At 47.2% G+C, this 15,535-nt stretch overlaps 1 protein-coding gene across 1 annotated transcript; it reads right to left on the bottom strand.

Annotated features, from left to right (window-relative positions):
• Window positions 1–2,913: 2,913 nt before the first annotated feature.
• Window positions 2,914–15,104, bottom strand: PtA15_10A351 (uncharacterized protein; the record flags this gene model as incomplete). The annotated part of the gene is made up of 9 exons (XM_053160517.1): window positions 2,914–3,312; window positions 3,390–3,547; window positions 3,642–4,720; window positions 4,808–5,077; window positions 5,157–5,457; window positions 5,518–5,954; window positions 6,032–7,573; window positions 7,649–9,251; window positions 14,780–15,104. The coding sequence occupies 9 exons, from the start codon at window positions 15,102–15,104 to the stop codon at window positions 2,914–2,916; spliced, it is 6,114 nt and encodes a 2,037-aa protein (XP_053024483.1).
• Between the last annotated feature and the right edge of the window lie 431 nt (window positions 15,105–15,535).

The following is a 15,535-nucleotide window of genomic DNA, read 5'->3' as shown; positions in this document are numbered from 1 at the left end:
CTCCCGCGGTCCTATCTGGCATTTAGCTTTCATGATAACAAAATCAAGGGCCACTCGGGTTGCTATCCGGGGTGACAGGAGCCTCTGGAGCTCAGGTGGTGCCAAACATCAACACCTGAGCTCCCGTGACACCTGAATTTCTGTTGACATCTCACCACCCTAAACGCAAACACCCCCAAACACCCAGCCACTACCTTGTTGGGGCTTGGTGAAAGCTGAGGTTAGCTCTTGGGATACCTGTTGTGTGATGGATGCTTCAGCAGGCCGCATAAGCTTGGAAGCTAAACATGGCAAGATTTTAGCACCACAGAAAGCTCCTGTGGTGGAGTTGCTCCAAGGCCCCATTTGTTAGTGTGATAAATATGATGTAATATTGAAAATGCGTAAATTTACAGTATGCAAAACATTGTTTTTTGTCCTGATATTTTGTAACTAAACTGTCAAGGTTTATGAAAGTTTACTTCACAAAGGTTAGCCAAAAAAAGAGGTTTTATAATAAGGGAGTTCACAATTGAATTTAAAAAAAACTTTAGAGCCCATTTCAAGGCCTTTGTGAACAACTTTTTTTTAAAGAAAAACTGCCCACATATGGGTGGTGATTGGCAATCAGAAAAACATCTAAATTTTTCAAAAATTTGTTCATGAAGGCCTTCAAATGGGTTCTATTTTTTTACGGACTTACTTTGCGCACTGCAGAAAAATCTTTATGCACTGTGCAGTGCGCAAATTTCCAAACACTTTGTGCACTGCGGGTGAAGGAATCAACATCCTCAAGATTTTTTTTGACAAATCAATAAAAAGTCTTTTGATTATCCTCTGGGCATTTTTTAGGATTTTTTTGAAGCCTCCTTGTATGCTGAAAACACCTATCAAGAAACAAAGAAAGTACAGTCATTTGAGGACCTGGAATTAAGGTTCCCGCATGCCAAAAATTTCAAATAATTCATTGAAGCATGATTAATATGCATTCAAGTATTTCAGAAGTTTTTGGTCAATTTGTGCAAGGAAAAGGCTTTGAAAAATTAGGAGATAGCACCATGTACTAGCGTACTTTGACAGATTTCATGCAAAATTTCCTGATTTTTCAAAGCCATGTTCTTGCAAAAAGTGTCCAAAAAGTTCTGAAATACTTGAATACATATTTATCATGGGTCAATAAATTATTTGGAATTTTTTTCATACGTGAACCTTAATTCCAGGTCCCCAAATGACTGGACTTTCTTTGTTTCTTGATGGGTGTTTTCAGCATACAAGGAGGCTTCAAAAACTCCTAAAAATGCACAGAGGACAATCAAAAGCCTTTCTATTGATTTGTAAAAAAAAATATGAAAATGTTGATTCCTTCACCCGCAGTGTGCAAAGTGTTTGGAAATTCACGCACTGTGCAGTGCACAAAGATTTTTCCGCAGTCCACAAAGTAAGTTTGTTTTCTTAATTTCTACTGTGAACCACCCTATTTTGGGGTGCCTTGTGCAATTCAGAAAAGCTTATTCACTTTTCAAAAAGTGGCTGTGATAATCCCCTTAGAAAGTGCTTCAGAGTTTGGTAATTTTCTATTATTAACCCCCCCATTGAAACTGGTATTGTAACACACATAAACAATTAAGAAATTCAAAATTAGTAAGATAAGACAAGATCTTTTATATCTTAATCCAACTGTGAAAACCTTGCTTTTCAATCAAGGACACACAAACAAAAACAAAGATGAGATGAATCTTTTTTCATGGATCTAAGATGGCAGGGGTGTTCTGGGAGATGCTTGGAGTTGGATGGAATGCGGGTTGATTTTCTCAATTCACACTACAATCTTACTGGATTTCAAATGCTTCTCACTGCAAAAATAACTGGGTCAACTGTAAGCAGATGAAATGTGGGAACTTGAGGGGAGGCTTGTGTTACACCAACTATTCTCAAAGGGTTTACTCACCCAACCAAGCTTCAATGCCCAGTGACTGCACATTGCAGTGACTGTGCCTAAAAGGTAATTATGTAATTACAAGTGGGGTTACATTGGCAGCTTTGTTGGAGCACCCTGCATTTCAACTGCTTGGACCCAGTTTCTTTGCTGTCTAATTGTATAGTTTGATGCTCCAAATTAAATCAAGAAAGAAATAATTTTCCTACATGTATGTTTCATTTTTATTTATTTATTGATGTACAAGATCGAGTACTGTAGGAGTTGCAGATGGGTTGCTCAATGTCACCTGCCATCTATGATTCACTGACATCAAGTTGTTCATGGCATACTTTTCTCCATCTCACATGTCTTTGTTCCTCCTGATGATGTGATACATACACACACTTGCATTTGTTCAGACCTTGGCATCGAAGATGTGCAAGGCACATGAAGTAGGAGCAGAGATGCGTATATTGGGTCACTAGGGATTCACAAATTGGATATAAATATAAACTTTGCATCGGGATACCCTTCATCAGCATTATGATTTATCATCACACTGATCATCTGAAAAAAATGGAAACAATTTGGAAAAGGAGTCGCACTAGCAGGAAAACAAAAAAAAAACCCACACATTTTTAACCAGATCATACTGAGCAGGAAAAGGAAAGCGTTGTGCTGTTTTGATTGGTTATATTTACATAGGATGATGCCAAGTACCAGTAAATCGAGAAGGAAAAAAAAGAAACCACGACAGGAAAGAGAATAGAGGGATCAAGATATATAAATATATACGTATGTGTAAGAATGTGTCATGTACTGATTACAGTTTTTTTGATGCATAGTGCTTGGTTCGTGTTCCTCTCATCCCAAACGACCCCTCTCTCTTTTGCAAAAGTACCAAAAGAACGACCTCTTCACGAGAGCATTACCAATGAAAAACCCCAACCAAACTTTGTAAGGAAAAAATAAGACAAGAGAAAAGGAGAGATGATTTTCGAAAAGGGGTGGGGGAACTATCTGATTTCGACGTATCTCGAGCGGATATTTTTCTTAGCGTTTGGTTTTTTGCCCGCAATAGAAGACGGAGGCGGGGGCGTAGGAGTATTAGCAAGACCAGCAGCCGCAGCAGGGGGGTTGTGATCGGAGGGCGGGGGCGCGGGTACCGAGGAGGAGGAGGCGGGGGGGACGTCGAGAGAGTTGCGTCCGTTCTGGAGCCCGGTGGTGTTGCTCCTGCTCATCGCGGGCGGGGGCGGGACGCCGGCGGAGAAGACCCGATTGGGTCCCGGACTGTTCCTCGATCCTGTGGTCGGGGGCAGCTCGGCGGGCCGCATCGAGCTCGTTGGCGAGGCCGTTTGGGCCCGTGGCGGCGGCGGCGGCGGGCCTCCTGTCGATGCACTCTGGGTTGCCCCAGCCTGAAAACCACCCAAGAATTTATCATTTAATAAAATTGTCGAGGTCTCTATAGACGGAAAGATAATCGGGGACTTACTTTCTTGTTCACCCACCGCTTCGTCTCTGGATCGTACACCAGCGAAAAGTCTTCGCCCAGGTTTGCCTTCACTGGCCCGCTTCCAGGGGGTGCTTGGGATCCTGAGTCGCGCTTGAACCATCGGCCTAGCCAGGAAGATGACGGCGCGTTCTTAATGGCTATGAAAATTACCCCCCAGAAAAATCACAAACAAATGATTAAATCGAGTCCCAACCAGATCTTCCGATTATCAATGCAAGAAAAAAAACTTACATTTGTTTTCTGAATCTGTTTCGGCTGGTTTGCTGTCATTCTTGTCGTTCTTATGGTGGTTAGAAGGACTATCATCAGCACGATGATCGTCATCGAATCCCGAGCCGATGCCGTTATCGCGTTTGCGGGAGCTGCTATTACCGAACCCCAAGTCTTCTTCGTCGTCGTCGCCGAACTGAGTCCGGGAGCCGGACGGGGGGTCGAAGCTGTTGTGGGAAGCGACCATTGAAGGGATAGGGCTGCCGAAGACGGGCCCCCCGAAGGACGCCATGGGGTCGATGAAGCCCGATCCGTCATCGGCAATTGGCGTATCCTGGATCGATTCGAAAACCGGCTGAGAGGTGCTATTGGCCGGTGTGCCATAGCTGTTCGAGGCCTCCCACCACCCACCCCCAGAGCTGGTTGTCGCAGCATTCTCACCCGTCACTGTCTCTCCGGGGGACGACGGATTGGCAGGCGAGCCGGCGGATGGGCCAGTTTGCTCGTAGCTGTTTAGGGGCGGCACGCTACTCGTCTGGCCACGGAAGGGTACATAATCGACCGGGGAGAGGCTCGAGCCCTCGTATTGGTTCGAAGGCGAGGCTCGCCGCGGGTCTTTGCTGTAATACGATGGCGAGTAACCTGCCCCGGAGGATGGCCTTTGGAGGTTGGCGTTGTGGTGGAACGGGCCAGCCAAGCCACCGGTGGTCTGGGTATTAATCTGGCCCAAATCGCTCGACGATTGGACGCGGGACACCGATCCAGAAACACTGCCGGGCGAAATCGAGCTGTAATGAGAGAACGGACCGAGAACTTTGTTGTTCTGCGCGGCGGAGCTGGCCGAAGTGGATGCCACTTGATTACTTGTTTCATCGTCGTCGCCCGCAACAAATTTGTGGACGCGTCCCTCCAGACTTTGCCACACATTATCCAGCGTAGGTCGTGGCATCTTTCGAGTAATCCATGAGGAGCCCTTATCAGCCAGAGGGGTCGCTGATAGCCGACCAGAAAGAGTTTTGACCTGCTCGAGCAGGGAAGCATGGTAAAAAGGACAAGGCTTTGTGGCCAATTTCGTGGTAGCCCCTAAAGCTTCACAATACCTGGCAAGAAAAAGGATACATCGAGTGAGCACACGTAAAGAGGCGACTGGCAAAATTTTGTTGGGATGAGTGAGAAGGAGAACAAACTTGTTTGCCCTATCAACCAATCCAAAGGTTGCATACTCAAGGCCAAGGGCCAAACGATAAGCTTGCAAATGTGGGATCCCGATAAACTGGTCTACGTTTTTAGGAACGGGTGACAGGGAGAGCGCGAATTCCAATACTTCGGTCAACATGACGGCCTCCAAGTCCAAGCCAGGTCTCTCAGGGTTACTGATGGCTGGGCTGCCAAGCAAAGAGATCCGGTTGCCGTTATCCAGAGACACTTGGGGCATCAAGCCGTTGGACAGTAGATACCTGGATGGCCAGCAATAGTGACAAATTAGCTGAGGCCCCCAGGACACAGACGGAAGTGACAGGGGACTGGAGAACTGACGTGGTATGGGCCGCGTAAGTTCGGCCGTTGCTCAAGAGGGTATCACCCAATCTCAAGAGAAACGGTGCACTTCCGGGGACTCTATTTGAGATCGTCATTGCCACCACCGAGCGCCATTGGTGCAGGACATTGTTGGGGATCTTTGCGGGGGAAGGGCGGATTGGGTGGAGTAAAGGCGCGGGAGAAGGGGTCCGGGACGTGCCCATCTGACTTGGGTTTATTCCGGTGGACATGGCAGACATCGCATGCGACTCCAAATGAGAGGGTGATGTGTGCGCTCCGGAAAGAGAAAACTCGTCCACTGCAACATAAGCTCGGTGAGCTCGGATTGTAAAAAAGGGTAAATTGGCTTGTTACACACCTGCTGCTGGTCCAGCGCCTGCAAACAAAGTGTACAGCGTCCTCAAGCCCTCCCTGCCCTTGGACGGAGGCGGTGGAGGGGCAGACCCAAGGGGTGCATGAGCGAGCGCAGAGAGATCGCCATCGGCCATCTCGAACCGCACAAATTCCTTGACCGTCTCTCGCCAAACATCGTTTCCGAGACTGTTGGCGATGATCAAGGCGTGTGGCCACATCCTGTGTTCGACTGAGACTTGCACAGCTTTCTGTCGGTCGCCATTGGACAGCAGCGCTTGTATGCTATCCAAGTGAGACGAGCGAGTGTGGTACGTTGTTATGATATCTTGCGGGTTCGAATCCGATGGACTGAGGTTGGATAGAGCAGAGGTCGCCTCCACAGTAGCGGGCTGAGAGTCCATGGATTGCAGAACGAGTCGTACAGCTTCATCGATCTTCGAACTGAAAAATCCATCTATTAGTCTCTTGCTTAGAAAAGTTCACACTAATTCGTTCAATGAGGAGATTGGACGACTCACGTGCCACTCAGTTTACCTTCGTTTTCGACCAACAACTTCAAGAGCTTGACAAGAATGATCTTATCTTGGAGGTTTTCGACTTGAGCGTCTTTGGACTGGTCCTGATTAAGGTGACGGGCGACGAGAGTACTCTGGATGAAGACCAGCTCTTTCTCGGCCTCGTCGAGCTTGGCCTCCAGCCACCCGACGACGTCTTTGCGCTTCTTTCCCAGGTTGGACTTATTGCCGCCGTCCATGAAGAGCGGGCCAGGGAAGGATTGAAGATCGCTAGACGGGATCACTTCTGAGAGTTTTTGTACTCGAACTGTGGTCCCCGAGTCTGCGGCGCCTGTTGTTGGAAACATGCCCCCTGAACCGTACGGGTCTTCGTATCCAGTCGCCTGTCCTCCATTCATCGGCCCTCTTCCTCCCACATTGGCCGGAAAGACGGTGATCAGCTTTCCTCCGAAGCCGAAGCTCGCCACAGGTACTCGGGCTGTCAGTCGCTCCGACATGGGATCATCCATCTGGCGACTCATATGATCGGGATGGCTTTGGCCCATCGGGTGGTATGGATTATAAACACTTGGACCCTTGACTTGGTCTTCAGCAGCGGATTCAAGCGGCCAGTCGGTAGGTGCAGTGTCTCGAGAAGTCGTACTATGGTCGGGGGTGAAGCCCTCTGGCTGAAGGCCATAAATAGACTGAGACTGCTGATTGGTGCTTCCATAGACCGAGCCTTCACCCATCAGATTGTAATCAGATGATTGATTGTACGGGTCGGAATGGGCGAAGTCAGCGGGCTGACTGCTGGGATAGCCATTAAGGGTTGAGGGCGAAGCAGGATTGTGGACATCCACTGGAGCACTGTAAGGATTGTATGATGTCGGACTACCCTCCGAGGTTCGATTCGAGTTGGCGCTTTGAGAATAGTCGAGCTGATGGATCCCTTGCGGATTATTTTGGGCAGGTTCGTGGCTATACTCATTGCCGTACTGGAAGTCGGTATATTGACTGTTGGAGTCATTGGGAGCTCCGTAATCAAAGCTATCAAGTGGGATGGCTTCCATACTCTTGGAACCGCTGATCGGCTGGTTGTGCGTAGTTGCGGTCATATCGGCTGGCGCTTCATCAAACTGACGACTCTGTCTCGCGATAGAATTCCCAGGTGCAGAGATTTGAGGAGTCGCGGGTTGGATTTGAACATCCGGAACTGACATCAGTTTTTCAGGTGTATTGAAAGAGCTTGCTAGCTGTGCATTAGCAGTAGGATCCAGACTGATTGGCGGAGTCTGTGGGACAGGATCCTCGTCAAACCGAATGGCTGATGGATTCAAGGAATCAGAGCCCGCAGTTTGTGAGTTTATGGATAGCCTCTGAGTGGCTGAACTGAGCGCATCAACTGGATCTTGGGGTTGAACTTGAGCGGAGTAATCGCCACCCTGGTAGCTCGAAAAAGTTTGTTGATGCTGCTCATCAACATTTTCGTCGACATCGGCCACAATTGACATCTTGAGAGGGCTGCCAACTTTCTGCTTGCCAATGTGAATCCCACTTACGACGCTAGCGTAAGAGTGGTCTTGAGGAGCAGGGGGAGGAGGCGGAGGAGCTTGATCAGCTCCAGCTGGGGGGACAAACTGGCCAAAATGCGAAGGTGGCCCCTGCCCAACGGCGTAAGGATGCGATGGATCAACTGTGACGGGTGGCGAAACCAGCGGAATGCTGTTTCTACGGTTCTGGTCTGGGTGTGATGATGGCGTGGGAGCATACGGATCTTCTACCTGAGAAGTTGGCATATACGGCGTGCTTGTGGATTGAGCGGGTGGTTGAGACGGCTGCCCATACTGGTACTCTTGCGACGGACGGGAAAAGTCTTGAAATTGACCATCTGCGCTGGGATTCGAAATGATTTCGTGACTTGGAGGGGCGTAGTCGTGCGACTGGTACGGATCTGACTCAAAGAAAGTGGGTTGCTTGCTCAGTGGGGAAGAGGCTTGTTGGTGGTTCGAGTAGACAGAAGAGACAAATTGCCTCTGAGGGTTAAGGATATGAGGTGGCTGAGCGTAGAAATCTTTGGAGCCCATGTGGGACATTTGAATAGGGCCGTGAGTGTGGGCAGGGGTTGAAGTACACCGTTGCTTGGGTGGTGGTGGCGGCGGCGGCGGCGGGGTGAAGGAAGTGGGATAATTTTGAGGGGAGGAGTTGAAACCAGATAGAGGGATTTGAGATTGGAAACCATCGCCGCCTAAGGCGGGAGTAGAAGGCAAACTGGCGGTTGTGTTGAAAGCGTAAGTTTTCTTTTTGCGTATGGCTGGCGGATCGTAAGCATCGTAGACTTTGGGTCGGTTTAGGGGTGAGCTGGAGTGATGAGTTGCAGATTGGACCAGTTTGGGACGCTGGAAGTTGGGGTAAGCAGAAGCTTGCTGAGCTGCATCTGAATGGGAGAGTGCATTGACAGAAGCTGAACGAGGGATTACATCGGCCAGGTGCGGGTTGGGGGGATCAAAGACTGGAGTTTGGTGAGGAGCATATGCGGAGTATCGGTTTTGAGTTACTGGGTGAGTCTCAGCCGGAGCATATGGGTTGTAGGCATCCACATCTGGCTGTTGTTGATGGCCGTAGGGAGCTTGAGGGGATGAGTGCGATATACCGAGGCCGGTTGAAGAGTGGTGGACAGACTGAGGGTAGGGGGAAGCTGGAGAACCAAACGATGCAGGATCATTGAAGCCTTGCGGATCAAAACTTAGGTTAGGTGACGAGTAGATGTTCTGTTGGTTCGAGGGCTGATGATCTTGATGATAGGTTGTAGATTCTGGGGCTGGTTGATAAGGATTGAAATAGTCTGAGGAGAACCCGCTGGAGGGATCGTAGGAAGCTGAGAGGTTAGGATCTGATATTTGGGATGAGTTGTTGGGAACAGGGGACGGGTGCTGAGTGCTCGAGTGAATAGTTGGCTGATCGGTTGTTGGCCAAGCAAACGGGTCATGATCGAAGGAGGAAGTATTTCCATTTTCTTCTGGGACGGGATCGAATAGGGAACCTTGCTGGGCCAGGTCATTACTGAACGTGGAAGGTGGGCCAAAGAAATCGTCTGAGCCACTGCCGCCGCCGAACAGCTGACTGGCATCACCGATACTCGGAGGTCGATTGGCACGAGAACGAGTGAGCTTGGCAGATTCAGGAGACGACAGCGGTAGTTCGATATCCTGGGGTTTGATATCCGCATCAGACTTGGACATGGCTGAATGGAGACAAGCAAAGAGTTCCGTCAGCACAGCTGTTGAGTCGAGGCAGATGGGTGAAAAAAGAGGGCACACTTTTGATCTATCCTCTCGGCCGGATCTCAGCCACTTCTTTCCTGCGTTTATAAGTCAATCTCAGAAGCTAAGATACAAAACGCCTGTAAGATGGTCAGATCAAGACGGTCAAGAGACACTATGGTTAGTATGTGTGCCTCTTTCTGTCGATGCCACGTTCGGCTGAAGCAATCCTCTCGTCAAAGTTAGTTTCACACCTTTCGCTCCGTCCTTCGCTTGGATGCTTTGATGGCTTTTGCGGTTGGTGGTCGTTGGATTGGTCGTTCGTATTGAGCAGCTGGGATGGTCAACAGTACCAAACAGTCCTCATCCCATCCCAGATCACCCGGGAAGACCACCGTGGGAAACCCGGCGGACCAAATCACACATTCAATCGCCAAGCTGTCACCGACAACACGTGTGCAGATTTGTGACATGCCTTGGAGGTTCTCTCCCTAATATGTATGTACCACAACTTTTCTTCTTGTTTGAAGGTCAACAGATTCCCCAAGTCACACCCCATATGTCATCAAGATTGACTACATAATCCTCTCCGATGAGGCGCGAAGCGTCTCCGAAGGTGAGGCTTAAGTGTAAATTGTATTTGTGACCTGACAAGGACGGAATTTGTACACCATTTTGTTACCTCAACATCCTGTCCTACAACTTGGCATCTGAACAAAAATTAAATATGAGTGAAGTAGAGCCTACCTTCTTTCCTATCATTTAAGAAAAAAAAATGTTGATAGTAGTTTTACTATGGTTTCTATGTGTGTTTCAAGGGAGCCATTTTTTGGTGTCTAAGGGGCTCTGAGGGGTGTGGAAGGGGTGTGATAGTGTTCTGCCTCCACAACCAATCTGTAATTCCTGTAAGAGATGATTGGCCTATGGCTAACTTTACAAGTGGCTTCTGAAGTTCAAACAGATTGGTGGCTTCTTTTTTAAAATTTCAAAAGTGTAGAACATGTAGGAAATCCTGAGGATTCCAATGGTGCCCTCAGCAGCCAGCTTTCTGTTTGATTTTTGTGCTAGTCATCTGAGGGATTGTATGTTCTGTCAAGCCATTTGGCTGGTACTTCTCACACAAGGACCTTGGCATTGTATGCACCCTGCAAGCAGGGGAGGGATATGTCTTGAGTTTAACATGTAATACACAAAATTCTTCAATGTGGCTAATTAAATTGGGGGTTTCAAAATTAAAATTTGTAAAACTTTAGGACCCATTTTAACCCGTTTATGAACATATTTTTAGAAAGTTGATAAATTGCACTGATTGAGCAGTCACACCTTTTTCTGGAAATCTTGCCAAAATTTTAAAATTATGTTCATAAAGGCCTTAAATTGACCTCCAAAGTTTTATAAAATTCAATTGTGAACCCCCCTATTGAAGAATTTCATGTAAATCTTACTGTGACATTGCCAGAGAATGGGTAGGTCCAGGATTCATTCATTTCAAGCTATTGCAAATCCCAACTCCACCATTCACCACAAAAACATACTGCTTGGAAAGAAACTAAGGATATACAGGTTATTTGTGAAATTATACCAGAATTGGATTGAAGCTCTGTATGTATGCACACCTTGATTGGATTTTAAGCATTGGGATTTTGTGGTGCATTTGTATGTAGGATAGTGATAGCAGGAGAAAATGATTGAAAGTATTCTGATTTCTTGCTTCTGTTGTGGATAAAAAAACTTTCCATTCAGGTCCTACTACTGATCTGCTTAAATTAGTTTAACAACTAATTTGCACATGCTTCTAACCCTTTCCATGGAAACCATCACCAAAAGCACAGTTGGGTGTGCTGTGCCTCTCTGGCTTCTCTGCAGCTTGAATAAATAATGGCTGGCCTGATATTCTGTTGGCTCCGCTTTTTGGTACAATAGGAGGGTTCACAATTGAAATTCACAAACCTTTAGGAGTCAGGACACATTTTAAGGTGTTTATGAACATTTTTCTTAAAAAACTGATAATTTGAACTGATTGAAGTATCACATGCTGGTGTGAATTCTATTATTAAAATTTTAAAATTTGGTTCATAAAGGCCTTGAATTTAGCTCCAAAGTTTTGGAAAATTTCAATTGTGAACCCCCATAATAGGGATTTTTATTTTTATTTCTAGCACACTGATTTGGCGCCGGTGCAGCGGCCAGCGCGCTAGCTGTAGTGGCAATAAGTGTTCTTCCCAAGCTGTATACGCCAGGTTTGTGGCGGTTAATTGCGCTCTTATTCCGCGTAGACAGGTCAAGAAAAATAGGGGGAGGAGATTTTTATGGTGAAACCAGCAATGGGCCACTGCACTACACTAACGTTATTGGACAATAACTGTTACATAGTCATGGCAGAGGGGATGCGAGCGGGCGGGCGAGGGGCAGCAAGGGGCAGCTCTGGAGACCTCCAATAGCCTGTATAAATGATGTAAGCAAGCTATTGAGTAGGTCGTTTCCAGTCTACAGGGGTGACAATCAATCTCAATCAGCAGTGCAACAAATCCAATATACCTGTATTTCATTCCCCCTTATTGCATACACATTATGGGGTTTCAAAGTATACCCGCACGTGCATGCAGGTCACTTTGCCTAACCCAATTTGGCGGGGAACATCACCAAGAAGACTGTGACCAACAGCAGCTCTTGGTGTCCATTGGAAACTTCTGCCAGATCATCCAATGGATGCTTGTTTTCTTCTACCCTCAAGATGGCCAGCGGACCCTCTTGCTTGAGAGTGTCTGCTTTGCGGCATTTTTTGATGTCCAGTTGACATTTTTGAGGGCCGAGCATCAGTTGGACACTTTCCGAAGCGTCCAGGTGATGCTCAGTGCATCAGGCATCCAATGGATGCCCAGTGTGGACACCTCAGGTCAAAGCGTCCGCGGGACGCGGCCCGATTATCAAAACGCACCCCGTGGTGTACCCAGGATGCAAATCACCATGTTATCTAAGGCCCCGTTTGGCACTGATATAAATATAGGTGATATAATCACCGGTTGATTCAATAAAAAATACAAAATTCAACATAAAGCCTCCAAATTCTTTTTGTAGGCAACCTAAAGTGCTAGTCTCTCCAACCGTGAACCCAGAATCAACTTATCCAGCCATCTTCAGCACCATAATATTGTTTTTTGAACAATCCTTGGACGGATCTGCAGGATTTTCCTGGATTTTCGCCCAAGGTTCAAGGCTGTTCAGGTATCTTTTTACTCATATTTTTACTCCTCAAAGGCCATGATGTTGTCATTGATGATCATGTTGGCCACAGCAGCAAGTAGTCCAGTGCACCCGGGCCCCACCACAGCAGCATTTCTTCCCCCACCACCGTCAAATGTCAAGATTTGGGATTGATCTTTTGGGTAGGGAAACCCCTCCTCCAGGATACTTCTCCGCTAGCGAGCTCTGGCGCATTTGTCAGATTGGCCCAGAACCAGCTCGACTCAATGTGAGTTGAGCATTTTACCCTTTCCAACGGGTGCTGATTTTTTTTTCTCTTTTTTTGCTGCATGTAGGCGCAGGTCATCCACTGCAAGATGACGTTCAAGCTTTTCTTTTGTAAGCCAGGTAATAAAGAGGCATACAACATGATCCAACCCAAGAAGTGTTTTGATGTCTTGATTTCAGCGGGCTTGATGAACCGTCAAGAGTTCCGGACAATTGTTGCAGCTGAATGCAACAAGATCTACTATGGGGCTGGAGAGCTGATTCTTAACCCTGTCGCCTCGGGATTTTCTGAATTGGACATCAACTGGAACATATCAATGGGTCTGAAGACCACCCCCAAATACAAAAAATCTGCAAAACAGAATCTGAACAACAACAAAAAATTCATCAGATGGATGAGGTACGTTGTGGACCTTGGCATGGACCACACCTCTGCAGCTTTGGAGATTGCAATGCAGAACCCAGCCACAAAAGCCAAACAACGTAAGGTTCCTGCTGCGTTCCAAAATCACATGTTGACTCAGCAAGCTGTGATTGAGGCGAGTGGATGCAGCTCACAAGCAACGAAGGGTAGTTACATTACGTTGCGTTATCCGCGCAATTTTGGTAACATAACTACCCCCGTTATCCGGGGCCCCCTGTTACTTTACTAGTAAAGGGGTCATTTCAGGCCCCGCGCGTAACGTAACGGGCCTCAAAAATGAGGCCCATTATCGCGTTATCCCCCGGATAACGCGATAACGGACCATTTAAGGCTTTTTAGCCTCATTTTTTGCCCGTTCTCAAGGGCTCCGCGCGCCCGGATAACGCAACGAGCATAAAAAAAAACCGGCTCAACGTGTTGCAATAACGTAATCGCACTGCCGTTACGCGTAACACGTAGATAACGACAAACATTTCGTTACGTTACCGTTATCTACGCGTTACGCGTAGCGTAACTACCCTTGGTTGTCACAAGGATCAAATGACGTCCCTCCAGTCCGAGATCTTGTCCCTGGCAATTTTCAAGCCCGAAATGTGGTCATGAACCAAATCTACGCTATCCACCCGCCCAATAAAAAGTACGAGGATCGAATGCCGGTCTACATTGATCCAAAGGATCCCACTTGTTACATTCCATTGACCAGTGGGGTGGTAACAAAGTGGGCTCAAGCCATAGTGAGTGGCTTTGAATGATCCCATTCTCAAATGCTCAAACTAATATTGGTTCCATTGATTTTAGATTGCAAAAACCAAGGGGGTGAACGTTTGTGCACCCCCGGGCAACATCAAATTTGAGAAACTATCTTCAAGTAAAAAAAGAAAGCTAAATGATTCCGATGTCGATAATGGTTGTCGCCACCGCAGCCCATCAGCAGATTCTAATGCTTTGGTCATTGAACCCAACAAACAACTGCTTCGCGAATACGTCGATTTTGTCAAGATTTGTCCAAATAAGCAAGATCAGGTCCTTGCCATGCTTGATGAGAAAGATATCACTCATCCAAAAATGTTCCTTTCAAAGAGCATCACCGCGGACAAGATGACTCAGTGGGGCTTGAGTGATGGCATTGTTGCTCAGCTTTGCAACAATGTATCAAAATTTCAACACCACTTAAATTCTTGATAGTAAATCTAGACACCACTTAAGTCCTTGATAGTCAATCTAGCCCCTTTTTTCACTCAATTATTCCGTTGTGCATAATATCCAAAGCGTTATCCCAACTTGTGACTGTTGTATAATCTTATCATCCTCCTCTCATGTTATTATCAAAATTTATCACTTATAATAGTTTATCATTACCATACCCAGTGCTTGTACAATCTTTCCTTGTAGACTCCTCAATCCACTTAGCTGAATTACTCAATGCTGGTTTGCAGCAGTTGTAGTGCCCATTTCTTACGCACATCTTAACACAACACTAGGCGAATTGCAATTGTCTGCAAGGAGATGTTGCGAGATGAATTCCCAGAATAAGATGAAAGTCTGGCTCGGTTCGGTGACTTTCATCCCGTTGATTTTGAAGAACTTGAACGGATTGAGCTGGCCATTGCGTACTTTCTACGCCAGAGATGTATAAGCAGCATCCGCCCAATTCCGAGATCGACTCCGTCAAGGCCCCCTCCAGTTCCGCAAACTCCTCCTCCCTGAATGGGAGCCACGAGGGCGTAGAGCTCACGTGGAGTATCTTTCGCGCCTGGTCCCATGGATCAATAACCTGCGGCACTGGTGCGGTCGTCAATACTTGCACGTCCTCCCTTGGTGCTTTGCTCGGCTGCGTTGCTTTCTTGCGGCCAGCTCGTGCGACCGAATGCTCCTTCTTCTTCTGCGAAACTCGCGCCATCTTGGCTCGTTGGAGCTCCTTCGTTTTCTTTGGCGGCATTCTCAGCTTTGAGCTTGTCTGGTTCTTCGTATCGTTGGACCACTTTCTGTCAACTGTGTCGGTGCACTGTCTCGCCCTCAAGCGGAAACCCCGGGCGCGTCGTATCTAAGCCAAGACAAGCTTTAAATCAATTTCTCAGATCAACTTGTTGATTCTTTTGGCCCGGTGTGGGCCTTGACAGGAGCAAAGGGTCCAAAGAGATTTTCAAGACTGGATGAGAAGATAGGCTTGATTCATTCAGTAAGATTAATTCAAAACATTCAAGGACAAGTGTGAGCTCACGCCCCGCGACCTCACCAAAGGAATCACGAGGATGTCACCAAATCACTTCGGACCGAGTTCTTAGGCCTTGTCGGCCCGCGCCCTCCTAGTCCAGCAGGGAAGTACTGACACTTCCCCTGGACTAGGTGAGCATTTCCTCTTCTCATCTC

This window comes from Puccinia triticina, chromosome 10A (assembly GCF_026914185.1).
Source record: "Puccinia triticina chromosome 10A, complete sequence".
Classification (NCBI taxonomy): Eukaryota; Fungi; Basidiomycota; class Pucciniomycetes; order Pucciniales; family Pucciniaceae; genus Puccinia; species Puccinia triticina.
The sequence above is the reverse complement of the archived record's forward strand: the minus strand, read 5'-3'. Positions and strand labels throughout refer to the sequence as shown.